Genomic DNA, 27,415 nt, shown 5'->3' with positions numbered 1-27,415 from the left:
TTGCCAGCAGAGATATTGAAAAATTTTAGTATACCGTAAACATCACGCGCTTCTTTCACTTGATGGGAAGGGTGGCCAAGGCCCGCAAATCTACATAACAAAATTCATCTCGAATCACGGAATGGATCATTCACTTAATATCAAAGATGTTAATACCTGCTTCCCTCGTGACACGGGTATGATTCAAATAGTTTCGATTGAAGTCATGCTAATAATATGTTAGTCAGGCAATCTGTCCCCATGATCTGAGGCGAGGAAGAGGGGCACATTAAAGCTCCCTCCCTGTAACTGCAAACTCCTGAATAAATGACTGGAAGAAATTGGGCTATGGTCTTGGCAGACTTTGACACCCTTGATATAAAATCAATCCGATCAGAGTAAGCCACATCGATGTCAAATTTTAAATAAGAAAAGTTTGTACAACCTGAAAGATATTTTGCTTCTCTTACTGCAGGCAAGTAGCTCGTGATAAGTTATCCCGGGGTAGTGATGTCTGGGTGATGGAAGTGACGGATAGTCTGTCTTTAATGAAATGCAAATGCACAGATCTAACTTCATAAAATACAGTGACTGTCTCTTGCAATTTCATGCGGGGAAAACTACTTTGTCGCTAGCGTTCCCAACTTACTGCCTGAATGGAACAGTTCTTGTTCATGATTAATGTCCAAGCTGCAATAACGTCGAGTTCGCTGAGGCCATGCTGCAGTGATCCTGCGGGCTGACCCTTTTGAAAAGTGATGTTCTCGCTTGCTCTCCGTAGAGAGTATGATGAAGGACACGAATCTACTACGAGTATTTCTTCGAGTGGAGATATCTAAATGCCCAGTTCAGTTGGCGAGGAGCTCCGTGTGACCCGGAGCCATGGTTACGGAGCTGCTGAAATCAGTGCGCCGCTTTTTACTGGGCGCCATTTCCACAGAGTTCATCGAGGCCGACGGCATGATGGTCGTGTCGAAGGCAGACTTCTTTGCGTAATGAAGCTGCAACTCGCTGACCTGCTTGTATATTTTGAGGGCAGGGCCTAGCTTGAATGACAGTCCTGTCAGCACATCGGATCTTCGGAGAAGGAGGAGTGCATTGCCATCAATTTCCTGAAAGATTAAACACATTAAGGACACAGTTCATGGCGTAATCGCAACATGCCTAAAAAAAGTTTTTCCGAACACCATAGGGCATCCTTTTTTTAATAACACCTTAACCAAAAGGCTTGGAAGAGTGATTACGATAAAGAACGCTAGCAATAAATCACAGGAATAAATGTTATTAGCAATTCTGGTATTTCCATTCACAAGCAATTTTTAAGATCATTTTCAGTGGATATAAGAACACGCAACAACGCTGGCCTCTGTAAGACAGGTGTATTACAAAGAGTGAAATGTCAAATGAACCTAAACAGCATGAAAGAACTTTTCTTAAGTGTTGTTAAACTTATTTCACATTTCTGTATTCACTCTGGAGAGGGTGGTTTCAACTCCATCAGCGGAACCATCAATACTTTATTGCTTAACGCTGCACTTTCGGTAGTCATTTTCATGTTCAAGCAAACTTGTCATTGTGGGTGGCCATACGGGCAAAATAAGTGTTTGTCAAACTTGCCACGCACTGCAATATGATAGCCACCACAGACAGTAAATATGATTGAGAATGCTCCAGCCACATCCAAAAGTTCTGTACCTGATCTTTAAATGAAGCCGCCTGCTCTACATAGCCCCTCTGCTTGAAGTAACTGACAACATCTTCGAGAGACCATGCGGACGGGTGGGTGGAGAGGTTGTCTTTGGTCGGGCTGCTGGTTCGGCTCTGGGCCGACTGCTCGGGGAGGTTGGCTGGCATCGACTGGTTTGGGGTAGCCACGTCTGGGGAAACCTGACCCGATGATGAACTGGGTCTTTTAGAATTACAACGGGAGAGGAAGATATAAAATTTGATACAATATATGGTTGCTGCAAGTTGATATTAAATCAAATATAACTGAAGTTCTGCGTCGATATCTGCCTACAAAATGTTCTTATCGTGACTTAAAATGCACCTCTGCTGATGAGGGGTTTTCTCTGATCATTCCGTTATGACAGGATTTATCATGAAATCAGTAACATCACTCCGTACTGATCATAGTTTTGATATTTCTTAGATATTGCTTCCTTCTATGTGTTCAAACTTCACATTAATAGTAAAATCAATTTTACCAGAAAGTAAATACAGTGTACAGCTATCATACGAAAGTAGTCACACAACAACTCAAACCATATGTGGTAAGGTCACTCAGAATGTGTCAATCATACGATAAAATAGCAGGTTTTATTGACAAAATCAATAAGAGGCCCTGCAACTCGACTCAAATCTGTTTGACTATTGCGCGCCTTGACAGAATTCCAAGCCCTCGGCGTGTTCAGACAACCAACCTCGATGGGTCACCTCACCTGTTTTGTAGTAGTGCGTCTTCCCCATGCTCCTTGGTCGGTTTGTAGCTGGGCGAGCCGTCGGTGCTCGATGCTGATGAGGCGAGCGAACCATCTTCATCTGTGACATAATGCAGCATAAATGAAAAATCAAGGGCACGGTACTTTATGCCTTCAAGTCGTAGAACCACATTTTTATGGGTTGAGGTATCTTTTTTAAAGTTATTGATCATTGTGAGTTTTTATCTTTCATTGCCATATTTTAAATGTAGAATAAAAACCCTCTGTTTCAATTCAGCCCTATTTTTGGGGGTACGTTGTAAATTATTCATGTCACTTGAAAAATAACCAAAGCCGCTAAATCGCTGATATATATATGTATATATATATATATATATATATATATATATATATATATACTCGTCCTTAAAATGGCAACAGAGAATGGTAGATAAATCATAGGAGATCAAAGTTTATGTTTGTGTCTCAAATAAGCGAATTTGTGCGTTTCCTCATTTTTTTTTTAATTTGTGCACATGTATTAAACTTCCGTTTGATTTTTCCACATAAAAAGATACGCAATCAAAATATGAAATCGGGACAAGAAGATACGTGTATATTATTTCTGCAGAACAATTACCCCACGACTATCGTTACCGGTAGCAATTCCTTACACATAAAATATGACTACTGTATCAAAAATGAATTGTTCTGAAAGATGTGGTGATATTCTCATTGATTCACTTTAGGGCAAGTCTAAGATAACGCACGCGTTCCGTATGGGACATTTCATGATCTGAAAAATACTGTAAATGGCATTTGCAAAATCAATTGCATAATACCTAGATTTTCATACCCAGTCAAAATACACGATGAACTTCTTATGTCCACATATTAATCAAATACTACTTGTTTTCCTTTGAATAAATGATTTTTTTTTAATTGTCCCATACATAATGCCATATTTCATATTTATGCAAATTTAGTCCTTGACATGTGCATAAATCTGCATAATGAGCAATATTTTCCTTTGTGGAATATGAAACTTCAACTCATAAGCCTCAAAATGATACAAAACATGTCAATCTTGAGCAAAGGTGAAATTTTGCCTTCTGAGGGGACCTTATCTCGCATTTTGTGTTGTAGAAAAAAAGAAGATATGTAAATTTATACTGATTGTTATTTTCACATAGACGGATGTATGTATACTTTCCTGTATAGGGCCTACAGTTTGTGTATTGTAAATTGCCAAGAAATTTTTAAATAGGCCTATTGTAAATGTTATGCTTTTTATTGTAAACTGAATATATTTCAACCCGCTGGGTTGCTTTTTTCAGTCAATCACATCACTTTAATTTATTTCAATCCACATCAACAATTTCCACGTTTTTGTTTGTTTGTTCATTTCCATCTGAGAAGATGGTTACGTAGGTCTACAGTAAATTGAACACAATATATACTTCCATCATTGCAATTCAAAACTTATACTACATGAGAATCGAGTTGATTGAATTAATTTTATATCGATACTTCATCAGGGTTTGGTTATTGTACATCCATGAAAGAAATACACACACAAACACAAAAATACATGTATAACTTCACATAGCATGATCAAGAAAAAAGAGGGTAGGGAAAAGAAATTTTAAACGAACCTTTCATATGGCGTGCATAGGTCGAAATGAATGAATAAAGAATCCGTGCAGATACGTTATCTTGTCTGAAATGAGCTAATGAAATCAATACGATTTCATCGAAAACTGAGATCAGGGAAATGACCAGTAGGGTCTGTATTTCGTTCAATTTAATCTACTCTTAACTTCCAGATCTTTAAATGAAAACTGATCACATAACTATCCAACTATGGTACAGTAGATTGCACTTTATTCATACAAATTCATTTGCAATGTCGGTCCTACTTGATTACCTATTTAAAGAGCAATGCCGCATACAACAGGATTTCATCTAATGTTATCACTTCCATTTGATCACAAAATGAATATAGGATCTGTTAATTGCTCCTCCAGAATATCACGCCCATGTCACACAAATAATGCATCTACAGGGAAAACACTACGAGGATAGGCAGTAACTAAATAACTCGCTCACGCAAATATACACAACATAAACATACAGACCAAAGAAGAAGCGCACTATAACAACGTGCACTTTAATACTCTGATACAGACGAGAGAAATTCGCCATGCTAGCATGCTGATGGTTCAAGAATTCCTTTGGCAGTTTCCTCACCTGTACTTGTACTTTTGACCTCCATGTCTTCGCTGGCGCAAGGCTCACACACCCAAGTCCCTGCAAACGATGAAAACGAGACATTTACCTCGTTGCGTAAATCACTTTCGTTTCTTTTACTTTTTTTTTACTAGTAGTCATTTTGTCATACAGCCAGAGCTGCCATGGCCAAGATTACAAAGTACAAGTGACAAAGGGATGAACGCTCATGGGTTCCTATTCGAATTCACCACACAAGATGCCATGCTACTATGTAGGCCTACAGTTTTGTAACTTCTCACTGAACAGGCCTAATAGTTGCAATTGACGTCTTATAAAGCATGTCGAGTTGTGATATTACAGTTATATACTCCACTCACCTTAGCCGGGCGCGTTATCCATAGAAACTACAGTATACGACTCTACACACAGTATAATTCGATCTCTTCAGTATTCTCATTAGTCACTGTGTTGTAATTAAACTACGTAATCTCAACCCGTACAAAAATGTATATTTGTGTACGACTATGCGATTCCCTAATTACTAGAAACATGATCGGCCAAATTCTGAATTAATGCGATTTGATAATTCTTCGAGGTCATTATGTTAAGCCACCCGCTTCTGCCTTCATGAATATTGTTACGGCAGCACCTACACGCGGACTGACTGCCGCAGTTTTCCTGTTAATCCAAAGCAAGAATAGATTGGATTCTCTTACCGTGCGGTTTCTCTTCAACAGTCGGAGTATGGCACGCCATGTGGTAACCCTTGTCGCAGGAATCACAGAAAAGTAGAGTATCCTTGAAAAGTACACATGCAAACAAGAAGTACATTGAAGAAGTTGTAACCACAAAATCGAAGTTCTTAGTGAAAGGCTGGTTCAAGGCTGAGTGATGTTCGTTATTCCCGAACCTCGAATAAGGAACGGTAACCCAAATCACTATCAAACCACTACTATACACACAGGAAGATAGATATCTGACAGTATATATATATATATATATATATATATATATATATATATATATATATATATATTTCTCTCTCTGTATTAGCCACAAAACCTCACGTGGTAATGATGTGATATATTTCATGTTCACATTATTGATAAATCTATACCCTCTAGGAAGCTAAAGACACATGCTGTAAGGTATCATTGAGGGAAACTGTCCATTTATTCAATAGCTGTATAGAGATGTTTTCCCATAGTAAACGCCTTCGTGAGACATACGAACAAGGTACCTCACTGGTACGAAAATCCCGATATCATTGGAAAATCAACAATGCCGCGGTCGTGCCATCTCTTTTTTGAGCACTTCCAGCAAGTTATGAAAATCAGATCACAATTTTCATGGATACACACCAGAAACTATTTTTCATGGTCATGGACAAAGTCTCTTAGAAATCATTCCATGAGACTACTGCTCATGAAAGTCATTCAAATTTTAACAAATTTTAATGATAGTGGCATTTGCCATATTTTGGCTTATTTTCGAATATTGTGGGGAGTTTTGAGATGTTTTGATATTGTTGGTTCCTTTTACATATCCGAAAGAGCATAAATGCTAAAGACAAATATTTTCATGGAAATACAATCCTACATAAAATTAAAATTAGTAAACTATTCAAAGACTATGAAGGATAAATTTCTGTTGCTATACTTACATACACTTTCAATTCTGGAAACAACATCATAGAATTAGATATTTAAGATACATTTGCACTGACTATTCTTGATTGTAAATTTAATTAATGTATCAATTTAATGGAAATTTGAGTTTGCATTCTTACTGCGTCTCCCGCTTCATTACACACGTGACACGTCTTGCAATCGATACACTGCCACGGCGATAGTCGTGATCGCTCGGCAAGTTCCTTGGAATACTTCATGCACGACGGATGAACTGAAAGGTAATCAAAACATTGATATAAGGGAAAAGTATGTGCGATTTAATTAATCATCCTTATCAATTGATACAAAAATACACACAGGCGCGGCATATCGAACTCAACTTCAATGTCACAACTTCATCAGGGTGTTTTTATAACACATGTAATATTAAATTGAAATAAACTTCAGAAAGCCTTGCTTTATTATTTTCAATTTCTTCATTCACTGTGATCTTGTCACTGTGATCTTGTACTAAGACACTGTAATTTACACTATATCTTCAACTGCCATCTAAAAATTGAGAAAAAAACAGTGACTTTAACATCTTTTCATGGATCTATTTCACTAATTTCATAAGATGTGCATGATAGGTTTCTCAATATCTAATCAGGTAAAACATGTATGATTTTCACATAAAGATATACTTTATTTTTGTGAAGACTCGAAGGGACTACAATTTTGCGCAGGCTAGCATAGATTACACCACCGTTGCGAGGTACGCTACCTGCCTAGCTACCAGTGCACTGGGACGGCAGCATATATACATTAACATTGTGTCTCCCATATCCGGCCAATTCGCTTATCCGGATGATCGAGCGCCGGTCCCGACATGGCCGAATAATCGAGGTCGAACTGTACATGATTCCTCACCTAACACGAGCCTAAACGCAAACTTTTGATGTTATGACATTCGTACTCCAGTCATGCTTTCGAAGTATGACATATCCCATCATTCCTGTTTATTTTGCTAGCGCATACTTTGATCTCAGTCTCTGGTGTTATTCATATCAACCATGCAACATACGAGTGGGCCCTATACTGCATGTTACCCATTGGTTACAGTTCGTTATTCCGAAGTTTCTTTAGTCCGAAGGTTCGTTTTTCCGAAGGTTCGTTATTCCGAAGATTCGTTATTCCGAAGGTTTGTTAATCCGAAAATGTGATAAGGTTGGTTATTCCGAAGGTTCATTAATCCGAAAATGAAATAAGGTTCGTTATTCCGAAGGTTCGTTAATCCGAAAATGAAACAAAGCTCTTTATTCCGAAGGTTCGATACGGACCCTATTTCATTGTCGGATCAACGAACCTTCGGAATAAAGAACCCTATTTCATTTTCGGATTAACGAACCTTCGGAATAACAAACCCTATATCATTTTCGGATAAACGAACCTTCGGAATAGCGAATCCTATTTCATTTTCGGATAAACGACCCTTCGGAATAACGAACCTTCGGAATAACACCACTTAATGTTCGGATTAACGAACCCTTTTGCATTTTGGGATTAATGAACCTCTAGGTATAGGGAATTTGTTTGTTTCGGATTAACGAACCTTCGCAATAATGAACAGCACCTGTTACTAACATGCAATATACAAGGGCCTACTCACATGGTTGATGATGCTAATACAAATACTAGTAGTTCTAAATGCAAAAACATTTTCGCGCACACCAAAAAAAAAAAAACCCCAACAACAAACAAACAAGTAAATAAACAATAACCACGTCCAATTCTCAAAGTAAATGAGAACCATAGACAGCAATTGTGGTTCATCTTTAGTTTGTGTGTGTATGCGGGTTTATACTGTATATATAGGTATTATATAATTCTCTTTATTTGATGTTACTGTTCGATCTGGTCTAAACTTTTAATTTTCTCTTCATTTGTTTTGCTTTTTTTTTTCTTTTTCATAACCACCAACTGTAACTTCCAGCCATATACAAGCTTACTTTTATGTCGCACCCCTTCGCGGTCACACTGGCCCTCTAACATTCATGTATTTTGCGGCCAGAACTGTAATTTCGATATTGATCAATTACCATAACGACTATTGTGGGTATAGGTATATACACATGTATTTTGTTTGCTTACAATGAAAAGAAAAAAGCTACAATTTGTGCTCACATTTAAAAAGTAACCCGTAACAATGAGAATAAAAAATATGACATGGAATTGAACTGCATGCACCGCTACCATGTCGGCGCTTCTGTCTTACCAAGCGCACACCGAGGAATGGAAAACAGAAGCCAAGCAGACAAATAAATAATAATGACTGAATCGTTCGACGAATCTCTACATAGGGAAGATACCCACCTTTCAGACCGCAATCTTTGCAGACGAGCAGTTCTTCTCTCTTTCCTGACTTGTTGCAGCTTGAGGGAAGTGAGCAGTAATCGCAGTTTAGATCAGGCGGCGGCGTTTTCACCAGCGGTTCCTGCTCGAAGTCGGGTCCGTGTGTCTTTTTGAGACGCTGTATGATATAATGCAGAGATACATAGACAGATAAATGGATGAATAGATCAATAGATCAATAGATAGATAGATTGTCAGAAAACAGGCCGGGCGTACACGAAAAGAATGATTTTGTTTGGTAACGATTTATACGTGAAGAAGGTAAGCCCCTCAACCCTCAACGCCCCCCCCCCCCCACTTTTTTTTTTTTTTTTTTTGGGGGGGGGGGAGGGGGTCAGAAAAATAATAGCGGAAAAGCCATAATATCCACACTTTCCAAAGATTCCGTCCCCAACCGAAAAGGTGTGTGTGTGTGTGTGGGGGGGGGGGGGGGCACCATTGAGCCTTGCCTCTGTCATCATCCCGCCCACAGCCGCCACACATTGAAAAACGTTCCGTGGTGCCTGGGTGAGATCCTGTTAACTTACTTTTTTGTCTCTCTAAGCAAAAAGTATAATCGTCTCATACACAAAAGTGCATGGCTTTTGTGAATTAGAGTGAAGTAAGAAGGAAATGTTTTTGTCTGAAGGAATCCAACCTATTCACACGCTTCCAAATAAGTTATTTTCAAAGACGCTGAATGTATTCAACTTAGGCCTATCCTTGAGGTATTGAGGGAAATCACGTAACTTTTGAAGTAAAGACTGTCGACCTTTATTTCTTAAGCGATGTCTCTTACGACGATTGCATAACTACGGCATCACACTTGCTTTACTACTTCTTTATAGAAACACAATTTTATGCCTCCAAGATTCTTCGCACAATCCGCTTTTCACGGTACAGCTTGGCTAACAAGGCAAACGCCAAGTGATGTCTCGCCTGCATATCGCATTTTATAGTGTTTTTCAATGAAAGCTCATTGACTTTTTTTTACATTTGACCTTGTCCGATTTCACCAATATTTGAACCTGACCAGCATCTCGAGATGATGTACCGGTGGTGTGAGTTTTGTGGTTATATCTCAAAGCTGCGGAAAGTTATTATGAGCACACAATAAAGGATGGTGCTTATCAGGGAAAGTTCAGTGACAATTTGACCTTGTTATCATTGATAATCATTCACCAATATTCGTACTCACGACCAGCATGATCTTTCGGTGATGTACCTGTGGTGTGAATTTTTCATTGGTCATATCTCAATGATGTGGAAATTGAGAGTACACCACAATACTGTGAGTAGAGTCCTTATAAGTTCAATGACCTTTTGACCTTTTATCGGAATTCACTAATAATATATTCTATAGATGATGTAGGTCTACCTGTGGTATGAATTAGGTGGTCATAGCTCAAAGATGTGGAAAGTTATTGAGAGTACACCACACTATGTGTAAAGTGCTTATCCGGTAAAGTTCATTGACCATTTTATTTTGACCTTTGAACTTGTTGGACTGCACTCGCACTTGATCAGACCGGCATCTTAGGTCATGCAGTCCTACCTGTGGCTGTGGAAAGTTATTAAGAATAGACCACAGTACTATGTGTATATCACTTACCAGGTAAAGTTCACCAACCATTGACCATTTGACATTTGAACTTATTCATCGAATCTATACTCATATTCGGCCTTGACCGACATCTTAAAGGCTGTGTACTTGTGGTGTGAGCTTGGTGGCCATAGCTCAAATCTGTGGAAAGTTATTGAGAGTATACCACGATACTGTGAGTACATGCAGTGCTTATCAGGGAAAGTTCATTGCCATTTTGAACTTTGACCATGTTGGACTTCACCCATATTCACACCTGGCCGGCATCTCAGTACCGGCACCTGTGGTGTGAGTTTGGTGGTCATGCCTTAGGCATGATTTACCATTTGCAGATGAAACAAAGCCAGGGCTGCACACTGGCGCCGGTCCGACGACCGGTAAAAGTCAATGTCGGGCCAGTAACTTTTCATCGAAATCCACAAGTTACTGGTCCGACATGACCAGTAAAAAATAGCATTGGCGGGGTCAGTAGAAAGAAAAAGAGCAGCCCCGATCAGGGAGAAATAGAATGCAATATATTGCATTGTTCAACAAGTTCTAACGCAAGTTTTCGTTTATGTCTACCGATGCAATTTGTACAGTAACAATATTAGTTTTGAGCATTAGCATTCGACGAGATGGTTATTCGCCCTCGCTTGCGCTTTGGTATAGCTCACGCACTGCCATGCCATGCAATACATGCAAAGTATGTACAATGTAACTGCCGAAATGCATGTACTGTAATTCCCCGACCCCCGTTTGTTCGTTCGTTTGCTTGCGATCGGCGGTCATGCCAGACAAGGAGTTTGTTCGTTCGTTTGCTTGCGATCGGCGGTCATGCCAGACAATGAGTATTGATAGAAGCGCACGCATTTCTGTGTTAATGTTACTCATGAGTTTTTAACGCAAGATCCGAATCAAATCCCGGCTTCGCAGCAGCGTGGCAGTTGACAAGTTCAAAGTTATTTACATGTGCCGATTTTTAGAAAAAGTAGAAATATATTCAGCAGCAAATAGATGTGATTGCGTTCATTTTATTTCATATTATTCATTTTTTCATTTTTTGCGTTCATCACGAAATTGGGCGTGCTGTGTACCTTTCAAGAAGCATGCACAAAATGTGAAGAGATTGTCGGGAGAAAAAAGAAATCATGAAATCATCGCAGTCCCACTGACTTGAGGTAGAAATTGGCCCAAAAAGGATAATGAATTCGGCCGCGTCGTACACCTTTCAAGAACGCATGTACGAAATCCGAAGAGATTATCGGGAGAAAAAAAAGGACACATTTTTCAACCCCTTTTGGGTGCGTGCATCATAAAAGATTACAGCCGAAAAACAATCTATGAAATCAACGCAATACCTTTGAAATTTGAGGAAACAATAGGCGCAAAAAGGATCTCGAATTCGGTCCTGCATGCCGTGTTGGTTAACAAAAACGCATGCACAAATGCGAAGAGATTATCGGGAGAAAATAAAGAACGCAATTTCAACCATTCTGGTTCTTGCATCACAAAAGATTACATCCGAAGTAATTCATGAAATCATCACTATCCCGCTGATATTTGAGGTAGAAATAGGCGCAAAAAGGATCGTGAATTCGGCCGTGTCGTATACCTTTTAAGAACGCACGTACGAAATGCGAAGAGATTATTGGGAGAAAAATAAAAGACACATTTTCAACCCCTTTTCTAGGCGCATGCATCATAAAGATTACAGCCGAATAATAATTCATGAAATCACCGCAATCCCGCTGATATTTGATGTAGAAATAGGCGCAAAAAGGATCTCGAATTCGGTCTTGCATGCCGTGTACCTTTTAAAACGCATGTACAAATGCGAAGAGATTATCGGGAGAAAAATGAAGAACGCATTTTCAACCCTTCTAGTGCGTGAATCACAAAAGATTACAGACGAAATAATTCATGAAATCATCGTAATCGCGCTGATATCAGAAGTAGAAATAGGCGCAAAAGGATCGTGAATTAGGCCGTCTCGTATACCTTTTAAGAACGCATGTAAGAAATGCGAAGAGATTATTGGGAGAAAAAGGGACACTTTTTCAATCCCTTTTGGCGCGTGCATCATACATAGAAGATTACAGCCGAAAAATCATCGCAATCCCGTTGAAATTTGAGGAAACAATAGGCGCAAAAAGGACTCGAATTCGGGCCAACATGCTGTGTATTAAAAAAAAAAACAACAACAACCCTAGAATATAATGTCGCTATGGCGACTGGTATGCCTCCACTAATGTATGATTCTCCTAATAGGTCTATAGTCCGTCTTGACAATGTGTGATAACAGTTTCATCTAATTGGCAAAATATTAAAATGACATGTCATAAGTGTTCACTTTCCTTGAAATAGGTTTGTTTGGATGAACGGCTACATTTTCTAAGAGAACATGTATTTCGAGATTTGAGGACTTATGACCTTTTTATAAGTCTATGCAGTGAGTAATTTTCAAGGTATAGAGAAAAAGTGTAATAATCTGTATTAAATAGAACGGTCTAGTAAATTGTTGCATTTTGACCTGGCCTTTGACCCTTGACCTTTGACCTATGACCTTAGAATTTCCAAGAGAATCACTGTCAGGCAGAACATGCATAAATATCAGTTTTACAAATACCTTGAGCCACTTCCAAGATATAAAGGATGAAGTGAAATTTACCACTTTCACTTGACTTTTGACCTTTTGATCTTTGACCTTTTTGGCCAAAAACTTCCCAGAGAATCTCTATTGGGTAATACATGTATTCACTAAGTTTCAAGAAAAATCCTGCAGGCATTGCATAAATATGATGGAAAAAGTAAAATTTAATGAGTTGACCTTGACCTTTGACCTCTAATCGTTGACCTCGTGACCCCAAAGTTTCCTAGATAATCGCTGCAAGTCAGTACATGCATATGTACTATGTTCCATGAAGACACCTTGAACCATTTCCGAGATATGGAGAAAAAGTGAAATTTTAACATTTTCACTTGACCTTTGACTTTTGAAGTTTGACCTCATGATCCGAAACTCTCACTAGAGAATCTTTATTGGGTAATTCATGTATATACTAAGTTTCATAATAATACCTTCAGGTATTGCATAGATATGGGAGAAAGAGTGAAATTTTGAGAATTTGACCTTGATCTTTGACTTTTGGCCTTGAGCATCTGCGCCCAAAAGTTGATAGGCACAACTTCACCCCCTCATACATACACCTGTCAAGTTTCATTGGAATACCTCGAACGGTTGTTTAGTTATGCTGTCCACATAATTGATTACGGACGGACGGACGGAAGGGCGGAAGGACGGACAACCCGAAAACATAATGCTTCCGGCGACATGGCGGAGGCGTGAAAAAAAAAAAAAAAAAAACAAACAAACAAACAAACAAACCAAAACACGCATGCACAAATGCGAAGAGATTTTCGGTAGAAAAATAAAGAACGCATTTTCAACCCTTCTGGTTCTGGTGCGTGCATCACAAAAGATTACAGCCGAAATAATTCCGCTGATATTTGAGGTAGAAATAGGCGCAAAAAGGATCGTGAATTCAGCTGCGTCGTATACCTTTCAAAAACGCATGTACGAAATGCAAAGAGATTATCGGGAGAAAAATAAAAGACACAATTTAAACCCCTTTTGGCGCGTGCATCATAAAGATTACAGCCGAATACTAATTCATGAAATCATCGCAATCCCGTTGAAATTTGAGGAAACAATAGGCGCAAAAAGAATCGTGAATTCGGCCGTGTGGTATGTCATTTAAGAACGCATTTACAAAATTTGAAGAGTTTATCGGGGGAAAAAAAAAATAAAGGACACGTTTTTAACCTTTTTTTTTTTTGCGCGTTCATCATAAAAGATTACAGCCAAAGATTTATGAAATCGTCACAATCCCGCTGATATTTGAGGTAGAAATAGGCTCAAATAGGATAGCGAATTCGGCACTGCCGTGTATACCTTTCAAGAACGCATGCACAAACGCGAAGAGATTTAATCGGGAGAAAAATAAAGAACCCCTTCTGGCGCGTGCATCAGAAAACATTACAGCTAAAATAGTTCATGAAATCATCGCAATCCAGCTGAGCACCAAGAGTGTGAAATGCGCAGCAAGTTAAGAAACGCATGTTACTCTATACGTACGCCGATGTTTAGAAAGTCACAAACGCATTTAATACAAGCTGATTTTATTCATTATCATTTTACACTAATTCACAAACATTCAATTCTTTTAAAATGGTTCTATACACGAAGAAGCGATAGGAGTACAGAGCATCACAAATTCGACCCTGCAGTGTACCTATCAGAACGCATACAAGATATGCGAAGAGATTTTCGGAAGAAAATTAAAGACCGCATTTCAATCCCTTCTTCTTCTTCTTCTTCTTCTTCTTTTTTCTTCTTCCTTTTTGTATCAACGAATCAATTCGCAAATGATTCCTTTTTGTTCCTTCTCAATGTAATGATCCCTGAAGGCTTTCTTGTGCAATAAACAATGCAAGTTTACAAAATATTAATTTGTAAAAAAATACATTCTTTTTTTCAGAGGGGGGGGGGGAGTAATAGTAGTCGACAAAAAAAAATGAAAATATATTTACAAGTCATTCAATGTTTGGTTTGTTTTTTAGGTTCTTGTTGTTGACCAGTAAATTTTCTGTTCGGACCAGTAAAAAATGGTAAAACGTGGTGCTTACTGCCGGGTCCGACAGAGACAGGTCGGACCGGTAGAAAAAGAAAATGGGTTGGTGTGCAGCCCCCAGTAATAGTTGTTTATTAAAATAGTTCTAAAATGTGAGTTAGGGATAGAAACAACCGCTGTAAATATTATTAAATATACAAAATATGAATAATAGTTAAAATAAAAATGTTTCCAGACTAAACCGTCTACAGTTTACTGACAAAAATACTGATATCTCCTTATATTTTAGGCTTCATCACAAAAATTTTATATGGTATGATATTTTGTGATACAACAAACCTACACTTATGCATCAAATGTGATATCTTGAACATTTTTTAAATCACTGCTCCCAAAGGTAAACTGGACCTTTAAATCTATGGAAAGCAATTGGGAGTACACAACAAACCTGTGAGTACATTGCATATCAGGGCAAATTCATCGACCTTTTTACATTAGAACTTGTCCAACTTCACCTATGTGCGACATTGACCGGCATTTTTAGGTTATGAGGCTCTGTGGTGTGAGTTTGGTGGTCATAGGTCAAAGCTGTGGAGAGTACACTATGCGACGAAAAATGACGCCGATGCCTCGCTTCTGCTGCGCAAAAACAATGTGGAACATAAATATGTGACTTATGAATAAGTAATTAACCAAATGCATTGATTAGTAAAAAAAAAAAATGACCACCCCCCCCCCGTCCAAAAAAAAAAAAAAAATGTATGGACATAACGTGTAAAAAGAATCCTTCGCTATAGGTGATTAGAGCAAATATACTATATTCCATCGTTTTCTATAGAATGTCGAGATCATCCATTATTATCATCGTTTCGCCTCCGTCGTCGTCGGAGAGCGCTAAGAGATGAGACAGTTTAGTTGTGCAAGCATGGCTGCTATTCTCTGTCCTGCAGCGCTTCCATTCTGAAGCAAAAAAAAAAAACAAACAAAAAACAAACAAACAAACAAACAAACAAACAAACAAACAAACAAAAAAACTCCCTTGCACAGTACAAAAATTTATTCTATGGACCAGATATTACAAAATTGAAAAGCATTGAACGTACGCGCAGCATTAAAACGCATAAACAGACGAAAGTGGCACACGGATTTCATATTAGTTGGTATACCCGATAATTTCCGTAAACGCCATCAATCATTTCTTGTTTTTCTTTAACAAAAAAAAAAAAATGGTCATGTTGTAGAACGCTTATCCTTGCTTATTGGCATTGATTTAAAACACTTCAAACATAACAAGTCTTCTTAAGCCTGGGGTCCCCTTTATAAGCTGTTATCAGGATAACGTGATTTTGTGTTTTGCCTGCATGATGGCACTTCAAGGAATTTAATGAAGGCTGAGGATTGAGCTGAAATAAGGAGATGGGATTATGGATGTGATTTACGACCTGCGAATCAATGACTGTGAAAACAACAACAACAACAACAACAACAACAACAACAACCTGATTTTCAGTCACGTACAACACCGTACAGATAATCTGGCGAGTGTATCAACTGGATTATGGCTACAATCTGATAATGGAAATGAAGTCGCTGTCACGGCTTTAACGATTCTACCTTTCTATACATTCTTGTTCTTTTTGTTGTAGTTGTTGTCTTTGAAGTTGTTATTTTATTCAATGATCCGAATTACTCTGAGGACTCCATACCCGACGTCGGAACTAATCCGACACGCGACGAAAATTGAGCAGATACTTCATCATTCACTTCGTACTTCTCAGCTTTCCTAACACCGCTAAATCTCTCGTTCAGGGACCCGGGTCCGTCCACCGGTTCTGATTTTAATAAGCATACACGTTTATATACAACTTGTACGTCATTGTTCTGATTTTCGGGTCATGTCAGGCGGAATTTGGACTCTTCAGCACCACAGTATCCAGTCAAGGCTCACTACGTACACAAAGCAGCACATTCGACAGAATGCGAGTCAACTTTAATATAGCGAAAAAGGACAATATGATTTCACGCTATATTCACTTGCCTGAAACTCAGGCCTACGCAGATTAACAAGTCTGCTACAGTTACCGGCAGGTAAGCGAATGTTTTAGAAGAGTTTATGATACAAAAGAAAGACGAGATCAAACAATCACAAACTTAACTTGCAGATAGATGGATATTTAGTATGAATGAGTGGATGCACCCCAAATGACATTCCCCAAGGAGGATATGTTACTGGACCAAAGTGGTTCATTATCAAATGGAACAATTGAACAAACGGAGAACAAGCCTTTGGTAATCACTGCATTCCCGATATTGTATCAAGAACTCAACCACACAATGGTATACATCAGCTATACTTGTCCCTATGGATTTTTTCGTTTTGAAGCTCACGTGTCTTTAAAGGACAAGTAGTTGTTTGTTCACCTTCATAAACATGTGGGTTGAGTGAATGCAGCAATATTATAGAACACAATAACATGAGTGAGAGTTTTAGGAAAATCGGAAAATCCGTTCAAAAGTTATGAATTTTTTAAGTTTCTGCTCACTTAAGGCTGGATGAGAAGACTGCTATAGCTTGTGATGTCACATATAGTACAACGATATAAAGAAAGAATAAAGAAAATTCAACATATTTTCACTTTTCTCACATAACAAAAGAACACCTGATTTCTCTCTTTCAGAAGGCAGGGGGAATAATATTAAAACGAATTCAAGAAATGTGCACTTTATTCAAAGAGTGAAGTTTTTTGAAATTCTCTTTTTATTTTCTTCATATCGTTGTACGCATATGACATCTTACACTGTAGTAGTCTTCTCATCCAGCAGTGACTACGCAGATACTTTAAAAATTCGTAACTTTCGAACGGATTGTCCGATTTTCCCCAAACTTTCACTGATGTGTTCTACTAGTATTGTTGCATTCACTCAATCCACATGTATATGAAGGTGGACTTGTCCTTTAAACATTATATAGAAGGACACAATAATGTCTTACAATTTCAGTCACTAGTTAGTAATCACTACGTAGGGCAATATTAATTCCATTTCTTCTCAATTCATTTCAATTTCATTTCAACGAGGTGATAGAAGGACCTTGCTCAATCCGTGGCTGTTTGCAAGCAAGTCCGTGCGCACCATTTAACAATATTTACCCTGCACAATGATAAAAGAACAGGGTAAAAAAGCACATATAATGAGAAAAGAGTTTGTACAGAATATGGAGAAAATACAAACATTCACAAAAGAAGGTACAAAAGAAAACAACAACGGTACTGATCACATTGCATGATATAAGCATTTTGTAGATAGGCTCTATCTTTAGTGTATGATAATAAAGCTTGAACTACAGCTATATTGTTCTTTAAGATGGAATCTGAAATGAACTTAAAATCCTAATTCAAACCTCATCTGGAATGTCATTCAGCTCTTTTGAAAGCTAATTTATTATGTGAATAATAATAGTGATAAAAGTTTAATCTGGTTACAATTCGTTATTCCTAAGGTTTGTTATTCCGACTGTCCGAAGGCTCGTTAATCCGAAGGTTTGTTATACTTATTCCGAAGGTTTAGTCATTCCGAAAATGAAATCAGGTTCGTTATTCCGAAATTATTAATCCGAAAATGAAATAACATTCGTTATTCCGAAGGTTTGTTAATCCGGAAATGAAATAGGGGGATCGCAATTCAAAAACTGAAATAAACTTCATTTAGTGATAGAACACGGTAATATATATCTATATCTATAGTAAAAATGATAGGATATTACGAAATGAAACAAGCACACACACACACACACACACACAAACACACAAACACACAAACACACACGTAAACGCATACACGTAACACAAACACAAACGATATACATGTATTGACGAACACAGAAGTGTAATTTGTAATTGTGAAATAATTGCTGAAAAATTGTGAAATTATTGCTGAAAAAGAAGTATTTTCTCCTTCTCTTCCCCCATATGTTACCCTTCCCTCTTCTACGTCGTGAGGATGGGCAACGCATGAAAAAACAAGTATTATAAGAGGCCACTCAAAGGGATTGAAAAAAAAAGACACACACACATACGTTTGCTGGACACTCCCTTAAAAAGGATCATGTCGTGTGCTCCCCTAGTCATGCCAGATCAGCCCCTTCCCATCCTCCTTAACTTCTCACCAGAAACGGTGATCCCCACCTATTACAATTTCGCCAAAGATTATTCATAACGAACATTACATTTCATTTTTGGATTGACGAACCTTCGCGGAAGAACGAGCCTTCGGAAGAACGAACCTTCGGAATAATGAATTTTTGGAATAACGACCCTTATTTCATTTTCGGATTACCGATCCTTCAGAATAAAGAACCCTCATTATCGGATTAACGAATTAACCTTCTTTCATTTTCCGATTAACGAACCTCTGGAATAACCACCCCATTTCATTTTCGGAGTAACGAACCTCTATACAGATTATCACCAATCCATATGTCATTTTCGGATAAACGAACCTTCGGAATAACGGACATCTCTCGTTGAACCGTACTTCACATTGAAATAACCATGTAATCATGGTGGGGGTAAAAATACTGGGCATAATGACTAATATGATGAAAGTGATAAAGATAATAAAAACATACATTATACATCATCATATTCCATTCTTGTTCAGATCTGGTTCATTCATCATATTCCTTTTTCTTATAGGATGTAAAAATAAGAAATAAAATGATACGCCATTTAGGTCTAAAAGCAGAATACTGCTTGGACATGCGAATTTTCATCTCATCTGAAAGGGATATAATATTCGAATATCATTTTTTTAACATTTAGAATATTCATAAATTTCTCATCTATACGTATTTCTAGCTTTGATTTAATTCGTCATATTCACGAGTGTTAATCGAAGTGCTGGTTTTATTTCTATCCCAACCAGTTAGGGCCTACAATCTGCCCGCAATAGTCGTCATTCACTTCTCATTATATGTCTTTGACCAGAAGGATGCCGGATTCTGTTTTCGGGTCGTCCGTTCGACCGTCTGTCCTTCCTACATCTCATAATGGTGATTTAAGAATAACCTCTGACCATCGGGTAGCTCTATGCTCTGACTGGATTTTCTTGGTTCGTGCTCCTGTTCCGCGTATACGGGCGTTTAGCAGTATAAGGTGCGCTGCACTGATTGGTTTGGACAAATTCCCTCTGATATGAAGTTTTTAAAATTGCATTTTCTTATTGTAACGTCATCTACAAATAGATTTACATTCAAATTAATGATACAATATAGGGACGAAAGGTCGTAAGTCACGCTCAAAATTCACTATACTTTTTGTGGAAAAGAAAAGAATTATTACATCAGCCGCAGACAATATCCAGTGACAATGTTTAAGTCGGACAGGGAGAAATACATGTATATACATGTATATTGTTTATTAATATTCAATATAAATAAATGAATGCATGGACATGGTATAGGCCCTACTGGTTTATGGTAACAAATCAAGGTCAAAGGTCACTGTAGTCTTTGGAAAATATCATTCTCGAGCTCTAACTTCAGCAAGGAATATTCACTGGTGGTACAGTGATTAATAAGATGGAGAGACATCATCACCTGAAATGACACTAGTCAAAGGGCAAACACTACGGACAAAGATCATTAAACAATCCGAGCTAAAATGTCACTACCTCGCCACGAAATCGACAAGGTATAAGTCCAGATATAATGTCACTGGTTTTCTAACAGGGGATAGAAATATATTGGCAAATATAATCTGCTTGGTTCTGAGAGGGTTAAAATTCAATCAGTCGATGGTCGAGATCAGTGAGCTCTGGAATAAAAAAAAAAAGGTAAATTAAGCGCCATGTTCTTAGAGCAGAACAGTGATTGCATGCATGAGAAGAGAAGGCATCCCGGTCGACCGTGCGCAATAATGGCATTCTTATAGTTTTTTTGGGTCTTGCATTTTTTTTTTTTATAGATAATCACCAAGCATGTTTAATACTAGTAAACGATACCATTTCGCTTACACCTACGTTACACGTTACTACGTTACAGCGCGAAAGTTTGTCATTAGTTCCGAATAAAGTCCAAATTAAGCCAGGTAGCATCAAATTAAAGAATCATTATTTTTTTTTAATTTATCATTCATTAAAGGCTGTCTCGTTTATTTTCCATTTACACGTATATATCGCAAAAGAAAAAAAAAACACAAAGAAAGATGTTTGGATAGACGACTGACATCGCTCGTTTTGAAATTAAGTCGAAGCTTCATATTTCAAGCTGTTCTTATCTTTATAGCGTAATCACGAAAATCATATTTTCCCATTCTAAAATCGCACCCAATCCCTATAGGTTATATTTCTTATCGCATATATTCTGCACTTCGAGCAGGCGCCTTCAACAAAACTCAGATGAGGCATTGTGCGTTGTGCACACGATCATTGATTTTCATCCTTGAGGGCGCTTTCGCTCATACGAAACAGAGTGATCACGTGATGCCAGTGCGATTTCAAACTTTCGTCTCTGCTTAAAACTTCCGGATGACTTTTACAATTGAACACTCGGCTCAGAGTTTCAGACTTTACTGTGATTGGGATAAGGAATTAAAAAGAACGTCTTCAAAATTTGGTTACAAATCACAATGAGAAAGGATGGTGACATGCATGACAGTTTTACCATAGGAACGCATGTCATGGGCACAGGGATTCAAGGAAGTATAAGATAAAGCATAAATTCTACACAGGTGAACTTGTTGAGCAAGCGGTAATGTAATGGAATTATACATTGCTACATCTTTTTAATACGTAAGCTTCCTATGTCATCATCTTTACCCGCGGTCACACTGGCAAAAGATCGCGAAGTTTAAGATCGCGATCTTTGACATCTCGATCTTTTGCTTGACCGCGGCTTTCGCATGCACTGTAATTTGTTGATTTTTTTTAAAAAAGAGTATTGGCTTCTCTTCTCAAGGACCACAATACATTCAACAAATCTATGCATGGAGTTGTCAATTTATTCACTACATGATGTAAAATTATGAAAATCGTATAGACATTGCCTTTAAAATATTGTGCGCACATTTTCATCTCGTTGATTTTTGTGGATACTTATGGAAATCAGAACAAGAATAAATCCAACACATTTTTACATGCATGGTACCGTTCTTTCCTTCTCAGAAGCGCTTTTTATCTTCTGATTACTGTAGGGGAAAAATAAACTGGTCTGCGACAAGAAAATATGCAACAGAGTTTCATACACTACGAGTGCTCTTTGAATAAGGAGTATAATACTGGTTACGAAACTCACACAATTACTAGTGTAACATAATAAGAATTGCTATATTACTTTCCTACCTTTCATTCTCATCGTCCATGACGATGGTTAAAAAAAACGAAAAGCCGGTTTGGGATTTCATTCGCACTGGATGCTAACTCACTACGCATACCTCATAAATCATTTTATCAAAATCCGTCAAAGATCGGACGTAATCTTCTTGATTAGGATCATCTATGTGCGTCTATCTGGCATATAACTATGACTTTTTTTTTAGAACATTCAATGTAAATTATGTGCACCATGATCATCACTGATATTCCATGTTCATATACATTAGTTACTCTGATATATTCGTTGTTTTCATTACTTCATGCAACGTAAATAACTTGGCAAAACTTAGCATTGCATTGAAGTGAAACTTTATTTCATTCACGTTGTCTTTGCTAATCGAGAATATACCTTTGTTAAGACGGGGCTTAAGTTACCACCTTGAATGATCGTCTGCTAATCAGTGTGTTTTGTGGCGACATGTGGCCAAGTATTCCGCATCTATTCGTATAACTGTAAAACATGGAGCAACAAATCAAATATTTACACTTCATCTGAAAGGAAGAATGGAAATAATCATCCTTCTCTTCACACAGTTCGCAAATATAGGTTCTAAACCCATTCTCTGGGCGTTTTTACGCGGTCATTACATTCGCTTCGTTCGTTAGCTATTTCTGCCACTGGTTTTTCTGTGTATGTATAATTGCACAGTAAAGAAAAGAAAGCGCACCGTGAACAAAATGGTTCGTATGTTAAGGCTACTTATAAACCATTCTTCCATACGCAGAGAAGCACAAAATAGAAACCCCGGGCGCACCCTGAATTATCGTAGGGCGAAATGGCCGTTTAGGCCCAATGACGCCATTTCATTTTGTGTGCCACCTACAATGTATCATAATGGCTTCGCTCATCGTTAAAACTATAGGGCCTACACACAATAAGTTTGCTTGCCTGTAGTACCAGTGATACACGTACATGTACATCGTTATTGGAAAGGCGCTACCGACAGACGGAGAAACGCAGATAATAGCGTATTGCGTTAGATACTGTAGCTCTATAAAAAGGCACAACACTCAATATTATATCTTTTTTTTTTAATTATGGAACTGCAAGTGTGGTATAAGAATACCTTCCTTATGATATTAACATGTGAGTTGAATTAAGGAATGCGACAGCAGCGCGTGATATGGGTTTATTCTAATCGTCTCGACAAAATCTTGAGAGAAATTATCGCAATACAGGGTGTTTGGTGTGACTTTGTTTTCCTTCCTTCCTCTCGATTTTTGCATACCAGTACTTCATATTGATATCTTGGCATCATAGAAAGCGCGGGGCAAGCCGCCATTCATAGAGTACGCGTTTCTCTTGTGTTCATAACGTGTCTCGGTTGAAGAGAGAGAGAGAGAGAGAGGGGGGGGGGGGGGGAGATAAAATAGAACGTGTCTAGGATTTGTGAACGCCAGCGCGTAATGGTTGATGACGTCATCGGAAAGCTCCGACTCGCTCGCGAGCGAGGCAGGCGCGTTATTGTTGTATGTACATATACCGATCAGTGTTATCGTGGCTGGAGTGGGATAATAATGTGAGACAAAATTCGATCTGTGCGGAAGGGAAATAGGCCCAAATCTCCATCGATTACAGTGTATGGCGCGCAAGCAGACGATTTTGCTATCACGGAATAGATATGGGGTCACAAGGTTTCTTTGTTTGCTAGTTTCGTTTGGTGTTTTCTCCTCCACTAACACCGGGGTTTTCAGCTCTTTTACGCGTTAAAAACTCGCATTTGCGTCGGTTGTTTGCGAACATTCGATTTAAGTCGAGAATTGATCTGGGACTTTATACTCCCTAAAGCACCACACAGATACATGCATACTTTAGTTTCTAGATTCCAGTGGAACACGTTTTTGCCTGCATGCTGTTTTATTGCATGCGTCATTATTACAATAGAGTTAGCATCACGTGCTGCATGGGTATTTATTTAGTACATGAATTATGTTTTATTACCTTAAATCATCAGATCAATCATGATTACTATTATCTTATTATCAAACCAATTCTCATTCGTTGTAACTAATATAATCAACGGCGGCTATTAATGGTGGTATTTGTCATCACGTTCACGACTAATTTAAAACATTTTTATTTTTACAAGGAGACTGAACTAAAAAGAAAAATGCGAGGTCACTCGTATCTTTCCATCCATAATATTTGCTGTTTGCGGGAAACGCTCTGATAAACTACATACATTCGATCGTTAGTAATAAAGGCCTTGGTTTCAAATCATAACTGATTGTAACGTCATTCTAGAATCTGCTTCCCAAAACACATACAAACAAACAAACAAGACTTGCGACTAAGTATTTACTCATCGAATTCAGTGTAAATTTTTCTTCTTGTATTCAACAATACGATTCTCCTGCGACTTACTTTTTATCTGTCCATTAAAACACAATAGCAATGTGGGGATATATCTCAGCTACGTGTCTCTAATGCGTCATGCAAGAATAGAGCAACCACAACGAAACAATATCATCTACACCATGCGCCTTTAAATCATTTACTTCCGTTTTATTGTGTACAACTACCAAGGATAACCTTCTTTTTTTTTTTCTTTTTTCTTTTGAGAGGCGAGCTTACACTTTAACTAGCCTGACCACGCGGAAGTGCGTGTGCGTGTATAAATAAGGGCAGGAGTGGGTGTGTCGTGTGGCCACAAAGAACGGTGGGACGGATGGAAAAAAAAAAAAAAAAAAAAAAAAACTACTACAGGCATTCACTTTGGCCGTATCCGGGCAATTACCCCCAGAGGGCAATTACCCCCCGGCTTATTAACTGGTTAGTGGTAAGGTTAGAGTTAAGATTAGGGTTAGGGTTAGGTTTAGTGTTAGGAGTTTGGGTTATGGTTAGGATTAGTTTCAGGATTAGGATTAGGATTAGGGACAGGGGAAGGGTCCGGGGTAATTGCCCAGGGGGTAATTGCCCTAGACCCCACTTTGGCAACCTAAAAAAAGTGAGAAGCGGACAGGAAAATAACAGCAACGAGTTGACTCGGAGATTCCAGTATTTACATCGCTAAATCAAAATATTAGGCAATCAGCTGTGTTTGGAGCGCGCATGTCATGTGCGTAATATAGTACATTTGTATTACAGCCATCTTCTCTTCCCACCTCTCTGATCTCATAGTTCTTGCAATGTCCGCAATTTGCTGCAAAAACATGAATTGTTGTTAATCTTTCTTGATGGTTTGATTATCCAGCAGACCTGAATTCTAAAATCCACTTTTGCTGCTGTTGTTGTAAGTCATCCATGTTTGAGAAGACGAGACATTGTGTGCATAGCGTGTTAAAAGGAATACTCAGTGGTCCTAACAAGAAAACAAAAAGAGCAAAGCGCTTTTAGCATGGTTTGATATGCACCATTGCTTCCCGCGCAGCGCGCCTTATTGTCACCTCAACCAAGAAGTGTAGATAGTTAAAGCGAATCAAGGAATCACCCCTGCATTCATGTCGCGGCAGATTAGGGAGCAACGGACGTTATGGCTGACCATGGACCTATAAGGTCCATGGGCTGACCGACATGCAATAAAATATCGCTAACATTTCAAAATGAAATAACAGGATTTCAAGTCCAATTCAAATGTAGATAATATCTATTTCCAATCATCTTTACATCAGCTAAATATGATTTCCTGCTATTTCCGGCCATGCACCAGCGCAAACGCCATGCGGATTTGAGAAAACCCGAAATGGTAACTCGTGCTACTGCCAAACACTCGACTATGCACGTTGTTCCCCGATAGTTTCCTTCATCTCATTCGGGAAGCTCACATCGTGTCTCCCTTCACAAATTGTGACGTCATACGAACAACGAAAGGGCAAGAGAAAGTAATGTTGACATAATACGTACAGTTGTGGCTGCTCCTCATGCTAGAGAGCAAAGCCGTGTTGGTAGGTATCAGACTTTACAATATTCGTTACTATTGAAACAGTAAGATGGGGCCGGGTGACGCACATCATAAATTTTATTGTCTAATATTGATATTCTGAATGCATGTGTTGTTCAAAATGGATAATACCTAGTTATTTTATTGATGACGATTAGTGAGAAGCGAATCTTGAGGAGACCTATGCCTTTTCCGGTTGATTATAAAACAAGGGGGCGCGTTCACGATAATTTTTATGTAAAGTTTAGGACAAAGAACCCTTCCTAAAAGGCAATAGATTTACTACATTATCATTATATGCCATGAGAATGGTGATGTAATGCAAAAAAAAAATGTAATACCAAAAGATGGCTATATATATATATATACTAGAAAGGTTCCGCCCACAGTATGCGCATTCCCAAGATGAGAGCACATCTGACTAAAAGAGTCAACTTTTCATACCAACCTTTCGTTTCAAGGGTGGGCGACCCCGTTTCGCTTTTGGGACGTGGTTCTCGATTTTATCACTTGATGACAATTTGGCCAGCAAGTAATTGCCGTTCTGAGACATAACAAGACTTCCTACACTGACTTCTCTTTTGATTGCCTCCTGCAGATAGCTGTGGGTGAATTTTGTGTCGGGGTCCTCATCAACGAAAAACTTCTCGATCTCCTCCAAAGTCGCTCCACCCTCTTCAGGCGCGCGGTCAGCTTTGCGAGACTGAGGAAGACTTTGGGCCTGTCCCGAGCGAGTAGACTCGTCTTTGGCCGTTAGTTTCTCGATCGCAGCAAGAATAGCTCGCGTGGCATCGCTGGAATTGAGCTGAGATCCACTTAGGCGACTTCTGCACCATTTGGCGGCATTTCTGTAGCTGGTGTTACCTTTGTAATCGACTTTGATGACGGTTTCCGCGTCCACCATTTGATTCAACTCCCGAATCACGTCCATGCTGCGAATGCCATTTTTACGCTCCACCATGTGACAAATTCGCTCCAAGTCGGGTCGAGCTTTGCGCTTTCGCAAAGAGTCAATGGCATCGAGAATCACAGCTTGAAGATCAACCGCAGCCATATCTTCGATCAGAATCCAGTAGAACAACAGTTAAGGTTGACAAAAAGTCAATGTTGAGTTATATACTTGTTTTCTGTAGATGGAGTAAACACGCGAAGCCGCCTAATAGTAATAGTCGTTGCGTTCCATAATGTTAGCTAAAGGTTCAGTACACACACGCGGGCTAGCTCGTCATTGAATTGAATAAATTACTATTGTAGCGGCGGCGCGGCGCGGCGGCGTACGTGTGTTGTAAACTGCAGATCGCTCCTCCACGCTAAA

At 38.6% G+C, this 27,415-nt stretch overlaps 1 protein-coding gene across 1 annotated transcript; it reads right to left on the bottom strand.

Annotated features, from left to right (window-relative positions):
* Positions 1–27,154, bottom strand: LOC140237064 (histone acetyltransferase KAT6A-like). Its single transcript, XM_072317003.1, has 8 exons — positions 26,549–27,154; positions 8,615–8,771; positions 6,421–6,533; positions 5,348–5,429; positions 4,650–4,709; positions 2,421–2,520; positions 1,675–1,882; positions 1–1,091 (listed from the first exon to the last, which is right to left on the bottom strand). The coding sequence occupies exons 1-8, from the start codon at positions 27,152–27,154 to the stop codon at positions 828–830; spliced, it is 1,590 nt and encodes a 529-aa protein (XP_072173104.1). The 3' UTR covers positions 1–827.
* Between the last annotated feature and the right edge of the window lie 261 nt (positions 27,155–27,415).

This window comes from Diadema setosum, chromosome 13 (assembly GCF_964275005.1).
Source record: "Diadema setosum chromosome 13, eeDiaSeto1, whole genome shotgun sequence".
NCBI classification, from domain to species: Eukaryota; Metazoa; Echinodermata; class Echinoidea; order Diadematoida; family Diadematidae; genus Diadema; species Diadema setosum.
This window is presented reverse-complemented; position numbering and strand designations above follow the sequence as displayed.